The sequence below is a fragment of the Gasterosteus aculeatus genome, chromosome 17, assembly GCF_964276395.1.
Source record: "Gasterosteus aculeatus chromosome 17, fGasAcu3.hap1.1, whole genome shotgun sequence".
Classification (NCBI taxonomy): domain Eukaryota; kingdom Metazoa; phylum Chordata; class Actinopteri; order Perciformes; family Gasterosteidae; genus Gasterosteus; species Gasterosteus aculeatus.
Genome location: NC_135705.1, coordinates 12244220 through 12265933, shown reverse-complemented (window position 1 = coordinate 12265933; position 21714 = coordinate 12244220). Strand labels below are relative to the sequence as shown.

General features: G+C 42.9%; 2 protein-coding genes across 9 annotated transcripts in view; both read left to right on the top strand.

Annotated features, from left to right (window-relative positions):
* Positions 1-521: 521 nt before the first annotated feature.
* On the top strand, positions 522-4385 carry tmem183a (transmembrane protein 183A). 2 transcript variants are annotated; one of them, XM_040203338.2, is made up of 8 exons: positions 522-827; positions 1188-1277; positions 1407-1577; positions 1672-1831; positions 2112-2292; positions 2687-2767; positions 2895-3050; positions 4025-4385. In XM_040203338.2, the coding sequence occupies exons 1-8, from the start codon at positions 764-766 to the stop codon at positions 4208-4210; spliced, it is 1089 nt and encodes a 362-aa protein (XP_040059272.1). In that variant the 5' UTR covers positions 522-763; the 3' UTR covers positions 4211-4385. The 2 variants fall into 2 exon arrangements, with proteins under 2 accessions (XP_040059272.1, XP_040059273.1); XM_040203339.2 differs by lacking the exon at positions 2895-3050 and having other exon boundaries at positions 600-827.
* Positions 4386-4821: 436 nt separating this feature from the next.
* tfeb (transcription factor EB) overlaps positions 4822-21714 on the top strand; it is a 32325-nt gene continuing 15432 nt past the window's right edge. For 2 of the 7 annotated variants that reach the window (XM_078091714.1, XM_040203337.2), the window contains exons 1-2: positions 14013-14239; positions 17168-17317. The gene's annotated coding sequence lies outside the window, so the exon portion shown is untranslated. Of the gene's footprint in view, positions 5101-14012; positions 14240-17167; positions 17318-21714 lie in introns of those variants that run through there. The other 5 variants (XM_078091716.1, XM_078091718.1, XM_078091717.1 and 2 more) reach the window with 4 other exon arrangements.

Below are 21714 nucleotides of genomic sequence, written 5' to 3'. Positions count from 1 at the left end.
TGAACACAGCACATCAGCAGGATTTTATTAGCACTGGGACTCATGGGTCTGACAACAATGTAAGTCACTCTGTCCTCCTTCTCTGACCGATGCTCGTTATCTAAAACTACCTAATGTCTGCTGCAAGTGCACGCACTCGTGTGCTGGTGTGCATTAGAACCCTTAGAGGGGCGGGGTGAGAAAGTATCTACTTGCTGATATTGCTGTTAAATGAAATATGGATGGGCAGATGAAACAAGTGAAACAGAAACAATGTCATGGCTCCCCAGTGAAGCAAAGAATACTGCGAGCAAGAGGTATTGTGTGTTACATATCAGATAGACTTAGGATGCACGTTAATAAAAATGTATATATACATGAACAGATGCTATACACAATATTAAAATGTAAAATGAGAAACAAGTGGAACAATTTTACTAAAAACATGGTGAAGTATTCTGAAGAAAGGTCCAGCTGCTTCAAACTTGTTAATGTTCCTCCAAAGGAATCTAAAACATCTGTCAAATGCGAGATGGACTTTCACCATTGGTCAGCAGAAATGATTGAAATGGCCAGCATAGGGCAGCAAAGCAGCAGAATGAAAATAACAACGATACTCTCGCGTTACTTTGGAAGTTATGTCATTCCATGATGGCCGAAGATCCTGGTGGAACAATTTTCAATTGCTTTCAATTTTTTCTTTCTTTCTCTCTACCTCAGCTTGCCATAGAGACATGGCAGGAACCACGTGCACGTTAAGCGTTCGCAGATCATTCGTGTCAACATGCCCAAGAAAGGGAACCGAAAACGGCTGAAATTTAGAGCTGGGGACGTTTTTTCGGAATCAGGTAACGTTAACGTCCCTTTCACGTTAGCCGGCCCGCTAATGCTACCTAGCCCACACAGTCTCGCCCACTGTTAGCACTCAAGACCAATGCGGTTGAAATGGTTTCTACTCTTCAATTGAAACGACGAAATCTGGAACTTATACTACAGTATAGTTAATGTGAGTATTTACTAGGGTGACCTTTTAGGGAGTGTTTTCAAGTATTTGCAAGAGCTAACGGGTAGATACATCCACGTCAAAGTTAATTTAACGTTACTGGTTACGTAACGTTAAGTCAGCCTTCTCTCGCTATTGGTCATAGGTGGATCTGCTGATGTATATATATCATACAGTATGCACATTATATATATTTCCCCCCTAGTGACAGTTGCCGATTACGCTGATGCCGACCCAGCAGTTGTGAAGTCAGGGAGGGTGAAGAAGGCTGTTGCAAATGCAGTCGAGAAAGAAGGTAACATGAACGTTTAACGTCACAGCCTGACATTTGGGTGTTTTCATGCTTTGATATTACATTTCATTACAGTCATTTAGCCACGTCTGGACAGACGATTCAAATGGGTAATTTAACACTGTGTTTCAGTAAAATTACTCTGTGGCCTGGAGGCATCTCAGGGTGCTGTAGAGGAGGTCCTATCGTCTTCACTGAGTGTCAAAGAGGATGGTTTGGACAGCAGTGATGACCTGGACCCAGAAGAAGATGGAGAGCATGATACTAAAGTGGCACACAAGAAGAAGAACAAGAGGAGAAAGGGTATTTTTTTCTGTAAAATCTGTAATGCACATAGAGGAATAAGTCCTTCAAGGGAGGACTGAGAAGTAAACTCCTTGTTTGCATGTTTTCACAGAGAGCAGTGAGAGCAGTTATGGGGGGGAGTATCCAGTGGATGTCTGGTTAATGCTCGCCTCCTATATTCGGCCAGAGGATGTGGGCAGATTTGCTCTAATCTGTAGGAATGCCTGGACAGTCACATGCACCGCTGCCTTTTGGACAAGGCTCTACCGAAGGTGAGGGAGTTTTATTGATATTGACGTGCAGTTAATGGTGGACAAGTACGTGTCGTTTTTTAAACTATTTTCTGTACAAATAATTGTGAAGTTACCAGTTGGTTGGTTGAAGAAATACTTCAAGCAGTAATTTGCCGGTCCCCTCCAAAAGCCAGTATGTAATAAGTTATTTGTCACATTGACAACTATCTTACATATAATGTTTATGATTTATTTATAATCAATAAACATTACCTTTTTATTCAATCAACCTGTTTTATCACTCTTCCATCTCTCACAGGCACTACAAGATTGATGCTGATCTACCATTCCGCCTCAAGCCCGACTGCATTGACAGGATGTGCTCTCTACGTGCCCGTGTGATTCGCTCGCTTTTCCATTTGTACAAGCCATTCAGCCTGCGTGTCTCAAAGATTCCTGCTCTGCCAGAGTCCACACCAACAACCTTGCTCAACTCCAAGGTAAATAACTTAATGTGTATTCAACCACATAACATTAAACATCATGTTTTGTGATTTTTACAATTACTGTTATTAGTTAGTGATTCGCTGGGGAGCTTAAGAAATCTAGCCCTAGCAAATGCTCTTATTAATAAATAAGAATAATCGGGGCTAACAACAAAGCCTGCTGATGTGATATCCAGGTAGCTTAAAGGGAGCCAGACCAGGTTGAACACAGCATGATAGAGCCCCCCTGTTTAGGCTTGACACATTTAGTCAAGTGTTTTGTATCATTTATTTTTTTAGCTTACTTTTTTTCTAAGAATAAAGACATTAAGAAGAAATGTGTATATTCAAAGTTAAAATAGCCTGTTAATATGGAATTTTTTTATGCGCTTAATGTTTCCTGTTGCAGTGTTTATTGTTCTGGGTCACAAAGGTGTCAGGGACTCGGCCTGAGCAATTGTGGGAGTTCAACTTCAAGTTTCTTAAGCAGGTAAAAAACGGTTGTTTTAAACCAACTGCACTTCTTCCCTAATATGATAACCTTTTTTAGATAGTCAGTAATAACCTGCCACTGCTTTCAAGTGTATTTTTGGTTGTTTTGCTCATCTTCTCCCCAGCAAAGACACAGTAAAAATGGTTGTGCCAAGTCTTTGTACATGCCCAGACAATACGAAGATGTCCACACAAACCCAGACTCTGACTGCTACGTGCTTCAGGTCACCACACTCAACTTCATCTTCACCCCTGTGGTCATGGGCATGATACTCTCCCTGGTTAGTTGCTATTAATTTTTGGTGAATAATAGGTAGTACTTTTATATGGAAGAGAGAGCACACAAACTCTGCTACAAACTCTTATAGACTGCGCAGATTACTATCACGTAAAAGATGAATTGTCAAATAAATAAAAGTATTGTCTGTCTTCTGTGATTCACACTGAAAAACCTCCAGATTCTTCCACCCACTGGCAGTGTCTTTCTCATTATATGCTTATAATTGTATTATTTTTCAGTCTTTTGTAGCTTATTAATCGTCTGCAAAAAAGGTTGAAAATACCATTTCTAATAAATGTGGCTGGAGCTGTGATATTTTTCAGTTGTCTGTCCTTCCATTCTTATGAAGGCAGTCTCAAGAATACCTGAATAATCTTTTCAAATTTAGCACTGAACTCATGTATTTCCTCCATCAATCTTCAAAGCCACTTATCCTTCATACGGGGGAGGGGGGCTGGAGTCTATCCCAGCTAACATGGGCCGAGAGACAGGGTGCACCCTGTACTGGTTGCCAACCAATTGCAGGGCTGACACAGAGACAAACAACCATTCACACTCACGTTCACACACCTATGGGCAATTTGGAGTCACCAATTAACCTGATCTCCAGAGCATGTCTTTGGACTGTGGGAGGAAGCCAGAGTTCCTGGAGAGAACACACGCAGACACAGGGAGAACATGCAGACTTCACACAGAGAGGCTGCTGTGTGGAGTCGACTCATGGATGTACTCATTACAATTCGGTGGTTAAATGTCATTATTCGTTTTTGGCCATATAGTTGTATGATAACACCGCACACATGTTGAAAGGGATCAAAAGTTGAAGTTATGACATTTAAAATAATTCTGCAAACTGTAACTAACGGCTTGGTGGAGGCATTCAACCACTTGGCTGTAACTAGTTAATAATGAAAGTGGAATAAGATCCTAAACTTATTCCTAATTTGAACTGGGTTGTCTCTGTCTTTCTTTTAGTTCACAATCAACGTTAGCACAGACATGCGCCACCACCGCGTTCGTCTGATGTTCCAGGACACGCCACTCCAGCGGTGGAAGAAGAGGGGGGATCAGGGCGGGACCCAGGTGGTGCTGGATCCAGTACACAGCGTAAAGCTCATGGACTGGTGGCACCCACACTACCCCTCCTCACCCTACATTTAGAAATACTGTCCTGTCAGCCCTTCTCGCTTGCCAATCATCAGAAATTCAATATGGGAGGACTCGGCAAACCCCTGGAATGTATTCATTCACATTTTATTCAACATTTCACAATTTTATTGTCATTGTCTGATGTTAAATAAATCCCAGGTTGACTGGCCTGAGTTTGAATGTTAAACTCTATCCTCCTAAACTACTATTCCAGTGAAACAGAAACATTAACCGCAGTCAGAGAACTGGCGTTCAACTTGCTGATGTAGCTGTCAAACCTTCGGTGGTCTTCACAATCACTCAGTTACACACATGCCTCCTGCGAAATGTCAATTAAACCACATTACAGAACTGATGCTATGTATGTGGTCCTATAATTAACAATGTGATATTTTATGTTTTCACGCTTGCAAAATGCAAGGGCACCTGTCCAAACTAAGAAAAAAACATAATAGGTAAAGATGAAGTTGTCACCCTCAAGTCATGTTGGAAGTCTTTGGCTAAAGTTAGAGGACCTCATAAAACCTACGCGGTCAACAGGCATCACGTCATTGCCTCGGAATACCAGTCAGTGGGAGACATGACAACAACTACACTTCCCACAAGCCCTTCCGCGCTTCGCTATTGGTGCTGGTGCAGGTGACCTCAGGCGCTCCCAGTTGTGACAACATCTCGACGCACAAAACGAAAACAAATTAACCTCCGAAGTGCCAATGGTGGAACACGCTGTGGCAGTCTGCGTAAATACAGAGAGACTTGAAACTTTTTCTTTCGAAACGCGACTTTTTTCCCTTCCGATAGTTGCCCGCCACGTTTGTGTGATCAGAGCGCACGAGAGAAGCGGTCGCGCACTGTTCGCTAACTTGACTTCTCTACTTCGTTCGGTCTGACCTTCAGAGCGGGTGAGTTGATATTTTACCTCCTACACTGAGTCAAATGTAGCTTGTGCTCCTGCATAAGTAACATGGGAACGGGAATGGTCAATAGACAATTACAAGTGAGTATTTGACCAGATTTAAGTGTCGCGATGCTTTTTAAATATACAGCAGCAAACTTGTCGTTTTTTCCTGAGGACATTAAAGCCAACACTGTCTTGCACGTGTCTATTACATGTTGCCACCTTGTTGCAAAAATATGTATTTAACCATCTCTGTAATGCAGACCAGCGACATATGTGCTTACAGCCATGAATCCTAAAACCCGAAATAAGCTACAGGGAGGGAGCGTCACAAATCAAAAGGCAAGCTTTTGTCTCAAGCGCATGACACTAAAAGAAAACAATACAGTAGTACCAAATAAAATTGCACTGGACTGTTTCTGTTTGGAAACCTGCTGGGTTAGAATATAATGCACCACTTTCCCCTTTTTACATCAGTGGAGAACTTCCCCTCTTGCCATTTATAAGCAGTGGCCAGGCTGGTGTCAGTAACAACCCCTCAGCCCCGGTGTACGCTGCTATGTAGAAGCTGTGGCGCTGTAACCCCTACGCACCAGGCTCTGCTGCCTATGCAAGTACTTGTCTCTGAAATCCTCCAAAAAACAAGAAGTAATGAAAGCACCACCGACGCATATGCCCCCTTTGTCCCCTCTGGAGAGTGGGCTATATTTACATACTGTGTGTTTTATTAATAGTTAGTGTGAGGAGCAGTTTGTTATTATGCCCAATGCGATCCGGTAATGCAATATCAATGTTTTATTCTAATAATATCATTCGACATTTACCTGGAATTAATGTGAGTTAGTTTTTTAAATGAACTACATGTCTTATCTTCAGAACAAGGGCAAAGCATTTGCAATAAAGTAGGATATTTGTAATCCACTTTAAATTGTTTTAGGTTTAGTCCTGATTTCTTTCCATATAGAATAATTTTCCGTGATACAGGCCACACTTGTGATTTCTTTTGCCATACAGAATTATTTACCGTGATTTGAACGGTCCAAAGTTATTGCCTCCACTTTTGATTATGCTAACACGTCTCCCACTTTCCCTCCCTTGGGTCTTTTGGAGGAATTGGGTGGGAGAGATTCAAGGGAAAGCTGTGAGGATGGAGGAGCCCATCATGTTGAATGGCAAATAATTGTCTCCAGGGCGTTGGTCTTAAGTAGTTTCAGTTGCATTAAACTATTTGGAGGTGCGGCATATACATGACACACATACACACTTGAAGCATACACCGATGTTTCCTCCTTGTTAGCTCCTTGCTCCTCGAAGTGCAGGCTAGGTGAGAGGAAGCATAAGTTAGCCTAATGAACTACATACACACAGTATGTATGCAGGAACATTTATGTATTGAAAAACATCCAAACACTAAGTGAATGTGTTGTTGATGTGTGTCGAGGCGGAGCCTTCTTCCACACGACAATGCTGCAGAGTTGTAGCGCGCAAGTCAAATAGCAGTTATGTCATCACGTGGTTAAACCTGAATAACCGTCCTCCTGGAGAGACACACAACCTTTCTCCCACTATCTGTGTTTGGATTTTCATTGCCTTTATCTGCCTCCTCATTTTAGTGAATCTATAAATGAAAACATTTCCGTTGTGTAACCAGATCAAAACGTCTACTGTGCAGTTTCACTGGCATCAAGTTATATTCTAATACAGCGCTGCCACATATCAATGAATCCTTTTAACTTGATTGAACTATTGGCTTGTAATGTTATCATGTGCTTTTCTCCGTGTTTTGATAAAGTTTCTAAGAAATCCTGTCCAAGGGCTTTAAATAGATGACTTATATATGCTGTTTGTAAAATGACTCTATTCAGATTCTTCATAAGAAGTCGGATGCAGTTAACAGTTGCCTTCCAGCAGAATAGATGCTTAATATCTTTACCGGTGCTTGTTGCCAACACAAGCTTTTGTACAGCGTAGAAGCACTGGTAAGAATGGGACAGATACACGTCGAGGAGGCCGTGGGGTTATCGAGTGCACACAATGTGAAGGGTCAGGGGTCAGTTAACACTGTAAGGCTGAACACTTTCAATAAATGGTCTCAGTGATGTCCTAGTTAGCAAAAGTACTGGGCTGTATTGGATAATTTATTTCCCCCTGGCTTTAATGTTTGAGTGTGCGACGTGTACAATCGGAAAACAAAAGTGCGTGAATAGGAGCAGGCTTTACATCCGGTGAGTATGGAAAAGTGTGTGCGTGGGTCATGTTCTCTGAGTTATTGGACTGACATCCGCTTGTAAGTGTTGGAGACGAGGGTTCATTTTCCTCAGGTAAATAAAGGGAGCGTTACACACACACGCACACACACATAAGCACACTGACGAGGCTCAATGGATGTACTCTAGTGTGAAAGAGCATCAGGTGTGCGTAAACAGAGCTCTGCCATCTGCCATGGGGAAAAATCTCCCGTGACACAGACAGTGTTTCTGTCGCTTTGTGACTAGACCAGAAAAACTGTTGAGGAAGTGTCTTTGTGTTCTTTTCCTTGAAAATGCAAAAAAGCCACAGAAAACCAACTACTGAATATGTTTGTCAAAAAAGCTTGGCCTTTTTAAACCACAAGAAATGACATCGCAGCATGTGCTATATGACAACATGACCCCATGATCTATCAGAAACGAGAGTGGGTGGGGCATTTTAGCGCATGTGCTGAGTGTATGACTCCACTTCCTCATCTTATCTCCATTCCACTGTTTCATATCCTCTTTTGACTGACAGACAGCAGTGATTGTCTTATGTGGTTTCTCTTTTATCAGTAAGAACAGAGTCTCAAATGCATCTCTGAGCACACACTGCAGCTGGTCTGCATGTACGTTTGGATAGTTTTCTTGATGGTGTGAGCTACAGGGATGTTCTGCAACACAATGACCCACAATTATTTTCAGGAGTTACATTTGTATCTTCACATAAAGTTCATAATCTCAACCATGATTTATTCAGACATACAGTACCAGTATGTGTTTTTTCCTCATAGTGACTGCAGTACAGTCTTCTTAATCAAAAGCAATATCATAAAATCATAAATAATATGAGGCATTGCCACTTGTTTCTCTTGCAGTTTCACTTTTAGCAAACCATGTCTGTCTGTGTGTTTTTCGTCAAGAAAATCAGAAGCAAAACACAAACCCCGCTCGCACACCCACACACACACACACCCACACAAACCCACACACACACACACACACACACACACACACACATTCTTACTAACTCAAATGAACGCTGCACCCCCTTAATAAAACACCCCTGGGGATCCAAAGAGGTTATCCATGATGCAATTCCAAGTGTTCTTTCCAATGGTTTTCCCCTAATTGTAATCGAAACAGAAAAGCCGCTTTGCTCAATAACTTTTTGTTTTGTCTGGTTTTATTTTTGGTCATGACATGACTTTGCAAATGAATTCATGTTTAATCTCACTTCTGCCTTTTTAATAGGGCAGCCATGACTTGCTGATTGTCTTTAGCATGTGGTTAGTATAAATCCCGGGGCTGGCTTTCATCCCTTACAGTGTCAACTTCTTCTATTCTTATTTTCTCATAGCGCCTTCTCGCTCAAACACCGTCGGCCACATTTCTCTGAATCTTTGCTCTTGGTAAATCAGAAGTACAGGATTTCCGACATTTGGCTTTCAGATCAGAATCAAAAACAAGCTCTTACTGTTGATTGTGGAGCAACCTTTTAACATCAAGTCTTCGTCCACTGTCTACACTCCTGAATCCTGCCTCCATCGTTTGGATTCTTCACACACTGATGCAGATTCATTTGGAAAAGGAATCCTTTTTTTGCTTTCATTGCACTAAGGAATAGATTTTCTCCATGTCAACCTTTCCCAATATTTCCAAAGCATGTGGATTATTTATATTTTTAAGAATAAAACAGTCTGTCACTTCCACTTCTTGTTGTTTTATACGTCACAGTTGTTTCCATTTCCACGTATTTGTTGTTAGTTGACTGAGCTAGTCTAAAACGGGATGCCTTTGATGCTCTCAGTGACTGGTCTTTGTACAAAGGACAATTTGTATAATCTGGAAAATGGGTTCATAGTAGATGAACAAGGAGGACCTTTCGCACATTACAAGTTAGCATCAATGTGTGCTGTTATTGCTACACATACCTTTTATAATAGGGTACAAGGTGCTGCAGCAAGGTGCTGCTGGTATTTAACAAAATTAAGGGAGTTGTTACACGAACCTGTGTGAATAACAATGGCTGCTCCTCCTCCGTTCGATGGCGGTCGCTCTTCACATTTCAGATTAGTAACGCTGAGAAGCACCAGGATTTTAGTAGCTGCACTACTCTGGCTGAGTTTATTGACATTTTTATTGGGCGGGATCTCCTTCCTATCTGTTAGTGTTAGCCATAGCAAAATCTCCTGCAGGGGAAATACAGTGATCTACTGTATAAGGTTGTGGGTCTGTGTATAGAGAGACAGCATTCCTCTGACTGCACTGCTTAACCATGAACGGCCCCCATATTTGGTCAGTACGAGAAATGGATGCTGATCTGGCGCGTACACGCAGCTCCTGTTATAAGCTTATTTATTCACTAAATTATTATCGTCTTCTTGACCCCTCCTTGAGCTCATTCTTCATTGGAATGGTTACTACTTTCAAAGAAAGTAAGAGAATGAGAGACAGTGAAAGGAGAGGAGTTTTGTAAGGAGCAGGTGTTATCTCAAAGCTCATCTCCCAAATGCCTTCCATTCCATCTGAACATACGTACAGCGCGACTCTCACTGATGCAAAAAGAAATGTTGTGCAGCTGGTTGGTTGCTTGTTGCACTACCTTCTCTTTATCACACACAAACACATAGTATGCAAAGACAATGAATCATTAAACTACTGATGGCTTAATATTAATGCACACAACTTGGGGTATCCTCAAGTCAAATCATTTTTGCGCATATCATAATGAATGATACTGTTCAGACAAAATTAAGCGTTTTATGTATACAATTCATGGATAAATAGTCAAATTGTTAATTCATCTCCTTTAACCCTGGCCATGCAATGTTTTTCCCACTAAAAATAGCCATATGTCAGCCGTGCTGGTTTGAACCTCCACCAGACAAATTACCATCAGGAGCTACAATAATGGTCTATGATGGTCCACGTATGTTATATTTGTTTGCAATGTCTTTGCAACCATGATGACCAACGGAGTTGACGAAGGAAAAGTTGTCTGGTCGACAACTGGAAGAGATCTTGGTTTTTTGTGTGTTTTGAAAAAGCACGCATGTGTGTGCATGTGTGTGTTTCGGTCCTGCCTCCTCCATAAGCCATTGTCAAAAGCGGACAAGGCTTTCTTAGTCAATGAATTTCCCTCCTACATATAAGCCTTATGATTGGTCAGACTTGACAGAAACACAGCCAATGATCTGAGGGCCTTAGGTGGGGGGGTCCTACCCCTGGACCAAAATAGCCCAGTAAATACACTGCGGGCCCTATGAGAACTGCCCTATTGTTAAATGCTTTGTGTACAAACAAGAGATGCCTTTCAGCCGTGTACTGCTGAAGCATGCTGCCCAGTGTTCTCCTGTGTTGTGATAGGCCTACCTAGCTGAGTGGCACTTTAAAACTTGTGTTTGTGTTTTTCTGCCTTCAGGGATACAGGGGGGTTGATGAGAGTGTGGATGGAGAGTTACTAATAGTTGGGGGATGGAAGAGTTGTTTCAATGCATTATTCATAGGGAATCCATCAAACAAGCTGCTGCACGCAATGGGCATTCTGCATGTGGCCTTTACAGCCTGTTTGTGCAGATGTGTGTGTAACAACCCGAGGCATTGACTTGCTAATTGATTTCAAAGTGTGCCACTCTGCATTCCAGTGTAATGAGTTGAGGTTACATGAGGGACAGTATTTTTTGGGCAGCTTGACTGTTGAAATCACTGTTGAGTCACGTCACCTTATAAAGGAGTATGACAGACAACAGAGTTCAAGTCAAGTCAAGTCAAGTCATTTTATTTTGTATAGCCCAGAATCGCAAATTACAAATTTGCCTCAGAGGGCTTTACAGTCTGTACACATACAACATCCTCTGCCCCGAAACCCACCATCGGCACAGGAAAAACTCCCCAAAAAATGAAAAAACCCTTACAAGAGGGAAAAAAGGGAAGAAACCTTAGGGAGAACGTCAGAGGAGGGATCCCACTCCCGGGATGGACAGACTACAATGGATGCCATGTGTACAGAATGAACAATGTATAATACATGCAATTCCTATGACAGAAATGATTCAAGTAATTGTGAGTAGTAAGCCAGGCGCACAGCAGGACCACTGCAGGGGCAACCACCATCAGATAGAACCACCATCCACAGAATCCTGTGGGGAGGGAGAGCACAGAGATTTTAGGAGAGGGTAATGTCGGTTTATGAGTAAAGTAATATGATTAATATCTAAAATAATGATGATAAAGTTGTTAAAGAGTTAAAGTTGAGAATTGTATTGGTGCTTCCTCCTTATTTTGGATCTATCCATGTAAAGCTTTTCCACATGTTCCAAAGCTAGGGGTTGTGAAAATATTCTGCTCTATGTTCTCCACAATCCCCCCACTAGCAAGCTCCTTTAATGGTCCTGTCAGCAAGTAGCCATTGGTATACCTTTTGTTGTTTCTTTGATTTGTTGCATGTTTTCCAGCTATCACTGTCCAATAAGTGTTTGAGTGTGTGTTTGCTTGTGCTGACATAAACATGGGTGTTCAGGCACAGATGAGAGCAGAGCGGGAGTGTTTCAGGATGTGAGTGACTTCTGTTTCTTGTAAACCAATCTTACTGCACTTGGTTCAGAGGCCGTTTTACTGTTTTAAGGTCAGCCAATTGAAAAGTCAAGACTCCTGCAGCTCCACTTTCTACCAGTACAGTCTTTGTGTGCGTGTGTGTCCTTACGCAGGTAAACAAAGACATTTTATATAGTTTGGTAGGATGCTCTTATCCTGCAGTATACAGGGACAAGTGTTTTTATCTGCCCACCTAAATGTAAGGATATACATCCTTACATCCAGTGTAACAATAGACAACAAGACAGCAGTGCACAAGTAATAAAATAAAGTAAAATGAAATGCTAATGCAATGGGTTAGTAGAATAAGGCTATGGGTTAGTATAAAACAAGAGAATAAAGTTAGTTAAAAATTTAAAATATCAAAAAAGTTAAAAAATATTAAACATAAAGTGCACTAGCGAACAAGTAACAAAGTGACGAGTGACGACCAAGTGACGAGTGGCGACAAAGTGAAAAATTACAGTTAAAGTGACATGTGCAGTATGAAGGGGAGTGACCGGTAGAATGTTATACTACGGGCTCTGTTGATGAGCCCGACTGCCGACGGGAAGAAACTGTTCGTGTGGCGGGAGGTCTTGGTCCTGATGGACCTCAGCCTCGTGCCAGATGGAAGGGGCACAAACAGTTTTTGTCTGGGGTGAGCGGGGTCGGCTACGATCTTTTTAGCTCGCTTCAGAGACCTGGAAGCGAACAAGTCCTGCAGGGACGGCAGATTACAGCCGATCACCCGCTCTGCAGAGCGGATGACACGCTGCAGCCTGCCCTTGTCCTTGGCTGTGGCTGCAGCGTACCAGACGGTGATGGAGGAGCAGAGGATGGACTCGATGATGGCCGTGTAGAAGTGGACCATCATCGTCTTTGGCAGGCTGAATTTCTTCAGCTGCTTTAGGAAGAACAACCTCTGCTGAGCCTTCATGGTGATGGAGCTGATGTTCAGCTCCCACTTGAGGTCCTGGGTGGTGAGCCCAGGAAACGGAAGGAGTCCACAATGGTGACGGGGGAGTCACACAGGGTGATGGGGGAGGGTGGGGCTCTGTTCCGCCGGAAATCCACAACCACCCAGCTTCACGTGCTGCTTCCTGTCAGACCGGAAGTCTGTCATCCACTTGGAGGTGGAGTCGGGCACGTGCAGCTGGGAGAGTTTGTCCTGCAGCAGAGACGGGATGATGGTGTTGAAGGCAGAGCTGAAGTCCACAAACAGGATCCTGGCGTAGGTTCCTGGGGAGTCCAGATGCTGGAGGATGTAGTGTAGGGCAATGTTGACAGCATCGTCCACAGACCTGTTGGCTCTGTAGGCGAACTGCAGGGGGTCCAGGATGGGGTCGGTGAGGGACTTCAGGTGGGTCAGGACTAGCCGTTCAAAAGACTTCATGACTACAGAGGTCAGGGCGACAGGCCTGTAGTCATTGAGTCCTGTAATCCTGGGCTTCTTGGGAACAGGGATGATGGTGGAGGCCTTGAAGCAGGCTGGTACGTGGCATGTCTCCAGGGAGGTGTTGAAGATGTCAGTGAACACTGTGCCAGCTGGTCAGCACAATGCTTCAGGGTGTGTGTGATAAGGCATAAGTAGTAATAATAATTATCACTGATCCAATAATAAATCAATGATCTATACTGAATGGTATAAAGATGACCTTTTATAATATATATGATATTATTTCCCTTTTAAGTCCTATTGTCATCTGAGCATGCAGGTTAGTATTTGCATTTGTGAGTGGTAGGGTGGTAGCGTGCTGTTGTGCAATTTTAAAGAAGTGAATTTGCTGATTCACTGCCCTATAGCTGAGAAAAACACATTCTCCATCAGTGGAAATGGGGAAATTGGGTTGAGGGCCTTTAGTCTTTCGGTGTTTATGGATGCACACATGTAGGCGTTACTAAATGCAAATGCTGTACACAGCTTCAGAAAGGAGGCTGAACAGAAGGAGGAGTTCCGCATTAGAGCGGAAGAGGGGAAACGCTTACCCTAACTTTACTGGACACAGGGCTCTCCTTGTTGTTGCCCAAGACGACGACATTCAGGCTAATTTACAGGAAGAGGAGGGGAATTGGAGGAGGAGGAAAATAAGGAGGAATAGGAAGCTGAGGGCAGAAGGTGACTAACAGTGACTGTCACTCAGCCTGCTGCAGCCTGTAGGCGGAGGGGGGAGTGCCGTCACAACTAGTGAGACGGCACATGAATGCACTAGTCGGTTGGTCCCAGTCGCCAAACAACTGGCAACTGTCACGGAGTGTGTGCAGGGTTAAACACGTGGAGGAGCAGATCTGTCTTGGCTACACTATGTTGTCTTTGGGATAGTTGAAGAGTTGCCGGTAAGTATCTAAAGTTATACCTGTTCTTCTGTTAATTAATGTATTAAAGTTAATCTGAGCTTCAATCAGGCTAACTCGGCGTAAAACCAGAAATGAAACTGAACATGCCTGAGCGGTTTAGGTGAGTTTTTTTTGTTGTCAAATAGATCTTTTTTTAAACTTGAATATATAGTAAGTCGCTTTGGATAAAAGCGTCAGCTAAATGACCTGTAATATGGCAACAGTAAAAACAGGAATAGGTTCTAGAGATACTGAGTCATTACTTCATTGTTTAGTAATATAATGATTGTTTGTTATGTGCTGCTAAGTGGAGGCAGAATGTCAGAGCGATGGTACTGATTGTGTGGTCGCCCGGTGGGGACACACTAAATGTTACCACATAGAATGACACTTCTCTCCATGTTAACTTGCCAAAACCAATTTACAAAATAGGACGTGTTAAACTGAAGCTTGAGCCTGAAACTGAGTGCTTAGAGGTATTTTGTGTATTTGCAGTGCTGCTAAGCTCATAAGATACTAGCACCACACCCGCAGCAAAATAATATAGCTGTATGGGCATTATTTCTATTACCATATGTGAACGAACAATTGCCTTCTTGACTGCAGAATGAACAACATTTTCTTTTTTATCCTTCAAGTTCTGTTTAAAAAGCAGGCATTGATACCAAAATGTTACCAGCAAAGATCTCCATCTAAAGACGGTGTGGCATTACAAACAGTTTTCAGTTTTTCCAGGGGATACCTGCAAAAGAAAGGAGCTTCACCACCGTCAAAGCTAGGGCTTGTGAAAACTGAAAGGAAAGGGGAAATGATGCGTTGTGGTTGTAATTGTCGCTGCTAGTCTACTGTCTTTCCTAGATCTCATTGAGTTGTACTTTGATTTGACATGGTGGTGGTTAGTGTGTTTGTGCCGATTAGCCTGTTGTTGTCCTTTCCTCGCTGGTTTCACATCAGTCTGTGCTCTCCTGACCCGAAGAGAGCGGGACTCAGTCACGTGCAGTCAGAGTAGGCAAGGTAGGCACTGCCTCACTCACACACACTTGGAGGGCAGTGTGCGACCGTGGCACTTTTTCTCAAAGACATGGTGTTAATTTGTGGAGTGTGTATTTTTTTAATTGACTGTGCCCTGCCAAGCTTATTACATCATTTTATTTAATAAACTTACAGTATATTCATATTTTCACTGTTTATTCTTGTAGTTATATATGCAATATGTGTGTTATTCCAATTGTTTAGATGTTACGATGACGAATGCAGCCGCTACGCATAATCAAATACAAAGAAATGGCAGAATAAGCAGTGCTTTTACTGTCCATTCATTGCGGTCAAGCAAAAAACCCATGTTGCGCATGCGCACTTCGATCCTGTATTCTACAACCTGTACGTCAAAAAGCACAACTCTGGTGGGCCTTTGCACGCAAATAGGTTATGCCAGTAATCATCTACGTAACGTTTCAAACATGGACCAATTCAAATTGCGATATTCCTAGACATTTGCGCAGATGACGTCACTATGCCAGCTACGTTGTAAGGGTAATCCTCGCGATATTCAAAGTCAAAATGACGGCCGTGTTCGCCGATATCACCGATCTGAGGCGAGTTCACAACGCCGTCTTCATGATAAAACAGCGGCGGATGGATTTTATGTACAAATACTCAATTGATCAGTCAGTCAGAAACTATTTTGTGCTTAATATTGAAGTGTGGTGGAAGCCATTTGCCTTCATATTCAGCAGTGCGTGTTTTCATTGATGCAGACTGACAAACATAATTGCCCGCTGCGCAATAATTACTTTGTCATCAATAATGTTACAATCGCATTGGTCTTAATGTGCGGCCGGAGGAGTGCCGGTAATGATGGTAAATTATGGTTGTAGCTGGTTGTCATCTGTGGTCCACTACGGTTACAGAGAGGTGTTGTTTGTGTTTTGACAACGTTTTATCTCATAATTTCGACTTTCTATCCCCTTTTTTTAGTGCGGAAATGGGCTTCTATAGTTATGTGAATGCATAGCTCCAGCCAATCCAAAGATGGGGTTTGTAACCAATTAGATATAGATCTACCATTGTGACTGGCTCCGCCCCCTCACTGTAAAAAAGAACAACTGCGCGCACGTAGAAAACACCTTCGAGCGCGAGCAGAGATTAGCCTCGCAAGGAAGTTCACGTCCCGCGAGCGACAAATATCTCGCGAGACGGACATTTGCCCGCGGATGTTTGATTTACGCGTGTGCATCAACCTGATTTGCGGTCTTGCATTTTGACAGTGATTTGCCGCCATATTTGACGCTTTAGCCTAAACAACAAATCAGGTAATCGAGCTGTCATAACTCTGCCTCGCTCTTACTGACATCACCGCACATCACTGGCGGGACTGAATTGACAGATCGGTCAGCTATTATTTAAGACTGTTTTTAAAAGGGGACAGGCACAAAATGTTGATGAGTTATGGGGATTCATTCAGATGACCTTCGAAAAGTTGGTGACAAGTTGGTGGCAGCACTGCGGACAGTTGACGTGTGCAAATAGTACAGAAGTTAACTACAATTCAGGACTGACCCTGACCCTTAACTCCGAACTTGCTAATTGTATAAAAAAAAGGAAGACGCTGTAGTGTTTTGAATATTAGAGTAAGGGAGACCTAGTCTTTTTTTGAAAAAACATGCTTGAAACGCTACTCGACCCTATGATGGCCGAGGACCACCTGCAACAAAACTGTCTCCAGCAACATAATGCAGCTTGCGTCTTTCCTAAGTCAGCTGCTTGAGTGCTTCAACTATTGTCCTATTGCTCCTCCAAACTCACAATCACAGTAGCTTTTGTTTTGTTACAGCTCTTTATTCCACCTGTCCATTTTGCAGTTTTAACCAACCATCTTTTCTTCTTTGTTTCTTTCTTTGTTTTTGTTTGTCCCCTCTTTTATGTCAGTTCGCACCGCCATCGCCTGTCTTCATCTCTCTCTCTGTCCCGCGACGTCCTGGAGATTGACATCCACTATCGCCAGCATCCCGATATGTAGCCAGCAGCACAAGCAGAGCGTATTTCCCCCCTTTGTGAACTCCTTTTCCTCTTAAACAGGTAATGCACATGTGTCTATATGTGTCTGTCTCAGTTCCTAAAGTGCTTCTTTATTATACAGTAGAAATAGTATGCCCATTCAATAGGGGTGTAACGATTCATTCACTGAATCGATTAATTGATTTATATTCCTGCGATCCAACTGAATCGATCTGTGCTCCGCAAATCGGCCTTCCGGACGACATATATCGATTACAAATCGATTGAAATGGTACATAATCGATTGTATCGATACTTGGAAACTGCACATTGGATTTAAGTACAAAAACGGTGTGGATGTGTGGATGTGTGGTTTTTTTGTTTTTTTTTAGCACTTAGACACGTTAAACGTTACTCGATTCAGTCTGCCTCTCTGTGACGTCAGTACGCAGCGGCTGCAGCCGCTCGAAACTCTGAACAACAACAAAACACAGCGTGGAGGACACGAATGCGAGCGAGACATTTACAAACCAACTTATCGATCCAGCGTGTGGAAACATTTTGGCTTTTGCAAACACGGAGGTGTTCTAAATAAGTCGGTCGCTGTTTGTAGAATATGTAGAAGCCAAATAAAAAAACACGGAAACGCGACAAATCTTTCTGGCTATCTACTAAGGCGCCGTGGGATTAAACAACGCCGACAGTCAGGACCTCTAGCAGCGTTATCGCTGCAGCAGCAGCAGAAGGTAACTCCAGCTCTGCAGACACCTCAGGCCTCGCCAGCACTAAACTCAACATCACAGTAACAATTGCCAAGTTTATCTGTAAAGACATGCGACCCTACAATGTGGTTGAAAATCCGGGGTTCTGTGAATTGATCCAAACATTGTGTAATTATTGTGTAATGTTTACATTGAAAATGGCACTTGATTCAAATAAAAGGTTAATACATTTGTCATCAATTGTTGTTTGCTTGTTTATAATATCCATAATTAATTTAAACCTGATTTCCTTACAAGAAACAACAGGGATCTCAGAATCTTTGCCTGCACTGTCCAGTAAAGTTACTGAATCGAATCAAATCGTTCTAAATTAACCCAGATCGTCCATGAATCAAATCGGCAACCATGAATCGTGATTCGAATCGAATCAATGTTAAAATGAATCGTTACACCCCTACCATTTAATGATTGTAGGGCTAGCGAGATATCACACCGCTGACAATCCTGGCTCTAATGAACTCTGTGTTCTTTAACTAAAGTGTCTGATGAAAGTGGTACAGATGTTAGGTGATAACAGGAACACCTTTTTATATTCAAAGCAGCAATTGACCCAACATAATACCAGTCCGTGTGTTTAAAAATAACAGTCTTCCTGACTGCATGTGCGAATGTGTGTTCCGTCACCATGGGATACCGCAGTTTGTGTGTGTGAGACCAAAGAGGAATGGGTAAGCACGCCATGCTTGCCATGCCAGCCATGTCACATAATCCTACCAAGCGTACCCGTTGAATGGGTGAGGCCGTGGTTTAGAGAATATTGAAACTTTAGATCTGTTTACACGTCCTGTAAGGGCGACAGATGCTGCAAAGCTTTACGTTTTGTGTACTAGTCCCCCTCTAAACCCCAACTGCCCACAAACGCACAGATTGGTGCAGAAACATACACAAAACCAAACAACTCAGCCAGGCTCGGGGGAACAGGGTGTTCCTGAAAAGGAGAACAGAGAGCAGAGGGGGTTATTTTAGTCTTTAGAGCAAGCAGACAGATAGCTTATGCGGAAAGGGTGTGTCTATGTGAGTGTGAATGTGCACTTATGCTGGTGATGTGGACAGTGCAGTGTTGGATTTGGAACCTTTTGTGATCTTTACAGGAAGATGGACTAAAGTGATGACCTGAGTGGAACTTCGTATCAAAAGGGGTTGGCAATGGTTAAAGGAGGGCTACAAAATTACTTGAACAAAGATGTTCTTGCTGTCGATTCTTAAACAGTGTTTTTGTATGCATGTGTGTTTGTGTCTCGGAGCAGGGAATGGCCAGGTTAAACTCGTATGAAAGGCCTGAAGAGGCCTTTCTTGGCAGGGCACAGTCAATTCTAAAAATACACACTCCACAAATTAACAACATGTCTTTGAGAAAAAGTGCCACGGTCGCACACTGCCCTCCAAGTGTGTGTGAGTGTGTGTCTTTTACGTCTGTCAATGTGTGGACTTTTTCCACCTGTATGTATAGGAGGGAACTAAAGCCGTGCACAGCATGTTTACTTTATTCCATGTTTCATGTTTTAAACTTTGTTGGCATGTATGTTTGTGACTAATCAGTGGCACAATCCAGAGTGGACCTCTGACCTGGGCTTCCTCCGCTCTTTATCCTCCCACTGGCTGTTTGAAGTGAAGGCGCTGGGACATCACAGTGGTGGAAACACAATGTCCGCTGTGTTCTGTTACTGCGTCACAGATGCCTACTTATCCCAGTGGATGCCAGGCAATGGGAAGGCCCATTTGGGGGATCATGCTGCCTGGTAGCAGTGTGTCACTATATGATATCATTATGTGATATCCCATCAGTGTGCACGGACATGTGTTAAAGATGTATAATGATATTATGTGTCAATGCTTAGTCACGGTTAAAGGCTACATAGAAAGCATACATCTTCATTTCCGAAAGTAAGTTATGTAAACATGGTGTCATGCGTATTTCCCTCTGCAGAGCTGAAGGGTCACATTATATGGCTTTGAGTGTTGCATGTGAAGCTACAGGCATTAGTTGTTATGCTGTGCATTATGTTTACGGGTTGTTCATACGTCGATCTGGGAAGAAGATATCGCAGAAACACCTTTTGCAAATTTCTTCAACAAATGTACACTTGCACTCAAGCTTCAGCTGATTAGAATTTGGTGGTCAAAGGTCACTGTGACCTAACAAAAAAAACGTTTTTTTGGCCATAACTCTAGAATTCTAATGCTTTTTATGATCACTTTTGCTCACCACAAATTTCCCTCTTGAGTTTGACGGATTGTACAGCCTACCTGTCTATCCTTTGACCCTTGAGACATGAAGTGCACATCCTCCTCTGGCTGGCATTCATACCTTGTTGAGCAATTGAATCACCCGATTTGTCATACACACTTGTGTCAGTATAAGAAGGCACCTTGACCATTCGCACCATTTCCTGAGGGCTTGTTGCTGAAGCTTCCAACATCCAGCAATAGTTGTGAGCGTTATAGAAAAATCCATTGTGTGAATCTTGTGTTTTAGTCATTTTTGTCAGTTAAGCCTAGTTTATGCTTCAAGGACACAGGCTGTGTTTGGTCTGCTAACTACATCCTTTCCGAAGTCTCACATTTCCTTTTTCATAGCACAATACCGCCATTATTAAAACAAAGAATGTTTACGAGAGGATGGATCAGATTGAAGAGCTTTTATCGGGAAAATACGTAAATATGACCGCTTATACAAGCCGTCATTGGCGGACTATAAGGACGCGTGGATGGCCTCTGATTCATGGAGGGAGATCTCCGCAAACGTTGGTTTGCCGGTCGAGGGGAAGTTGTGGAGGAAAATACGAGACAAATGTGTCCGTGATGAAAAGCAGCAGTGGCAATAAAGTCTATGATAAATAAATAAACAAACCATCGACTTCCACACACAAAGACGTGACTCTATGTCGTCTTCGACAAAAAACATTACTCCACCTATTGTTCTGGTGGTGAATTGCTCTGCGACACACGCAAGACTTTTAGAACCATGAATTGAAAGGAGTGCGTCGACACGACGCACCCGCATGCGCCAACCTTTAGGAGCTACTAGTTTGGAGTTGGCCTATAAGTCCCAAGTTCTGGTACATTACATTACATTACATGTCATTTAGCTATCGCTTTTATCCAAAGCGACTTACATTCCATTTTTAACCCATGGTTTTACATTTATAAACCAGGGAGCAGTCATTCGACATGGGCAATGGAAGCAGGCAGAGTTCGAACTGCCAATCTTGCGGTTCCCGGTGCACCCTCTTTACTACCTGGTACATGTTTGCGTTGGAGTGTTCTGCATGGGTGTGTGTTTTTCATGAGGGACATCTATTGGGCACAAAGCGGGCAGTGTGTGCCCCCTCGGGTGCTGAAATGAAATACACTTCGGACAACAGGCGGCCTCAGTCTTCAATAGGAGCTGCCCTTCTTATTGTACCTCACGCACAATGAGCTTTTCTCTCTCTCTCTGCCTTTCTCTCTCTGCATTTTGCTCTTTAGGACCATGAAGGCTATAGATGGCATTTCTGGTGAGGAATGGGAGGAATCCGATCCTGATTGGTTGGGTTAGAGCTAGATGTTCCTGTCACTGCTTTTCTGTGTGTAGTTGTTCCACCGGACGTTACCAAACAGTAGTGACATCTGTGCGCAGTAGAAAACTGGCCCTTTAAAAGGTTTCATTATACTTCTGACAGTTCAGATGAGCTTAGTCATTCAGGGTCCCAGGGG

Excerpts from the sequence above, each read along its gene's own strand:
- tmem183a (XM_040203338.2), top strand. The coding sequence starts at position 764 with ATGCCCAAGAAAGGGAACCGAAAACGGCTGAAATTTAGAGCTGGGGAC. Across the intron at positions 1,578-1,671 it reads GAAGAACAAGAGGAGAAAGG|AGAGCAGTGAGAGCAGTTAT; the intron begins GTATTTTTTTCT and ends ATGTTTTCACAG. Across the intron at positions 3,051-4,024 it reads TGGGCATGATACTCTCCCTG|TTCACAATCAACGTTAGCAC; the intron begins GTTAGTTGCTAT and ends TCTTTCTTTTAG.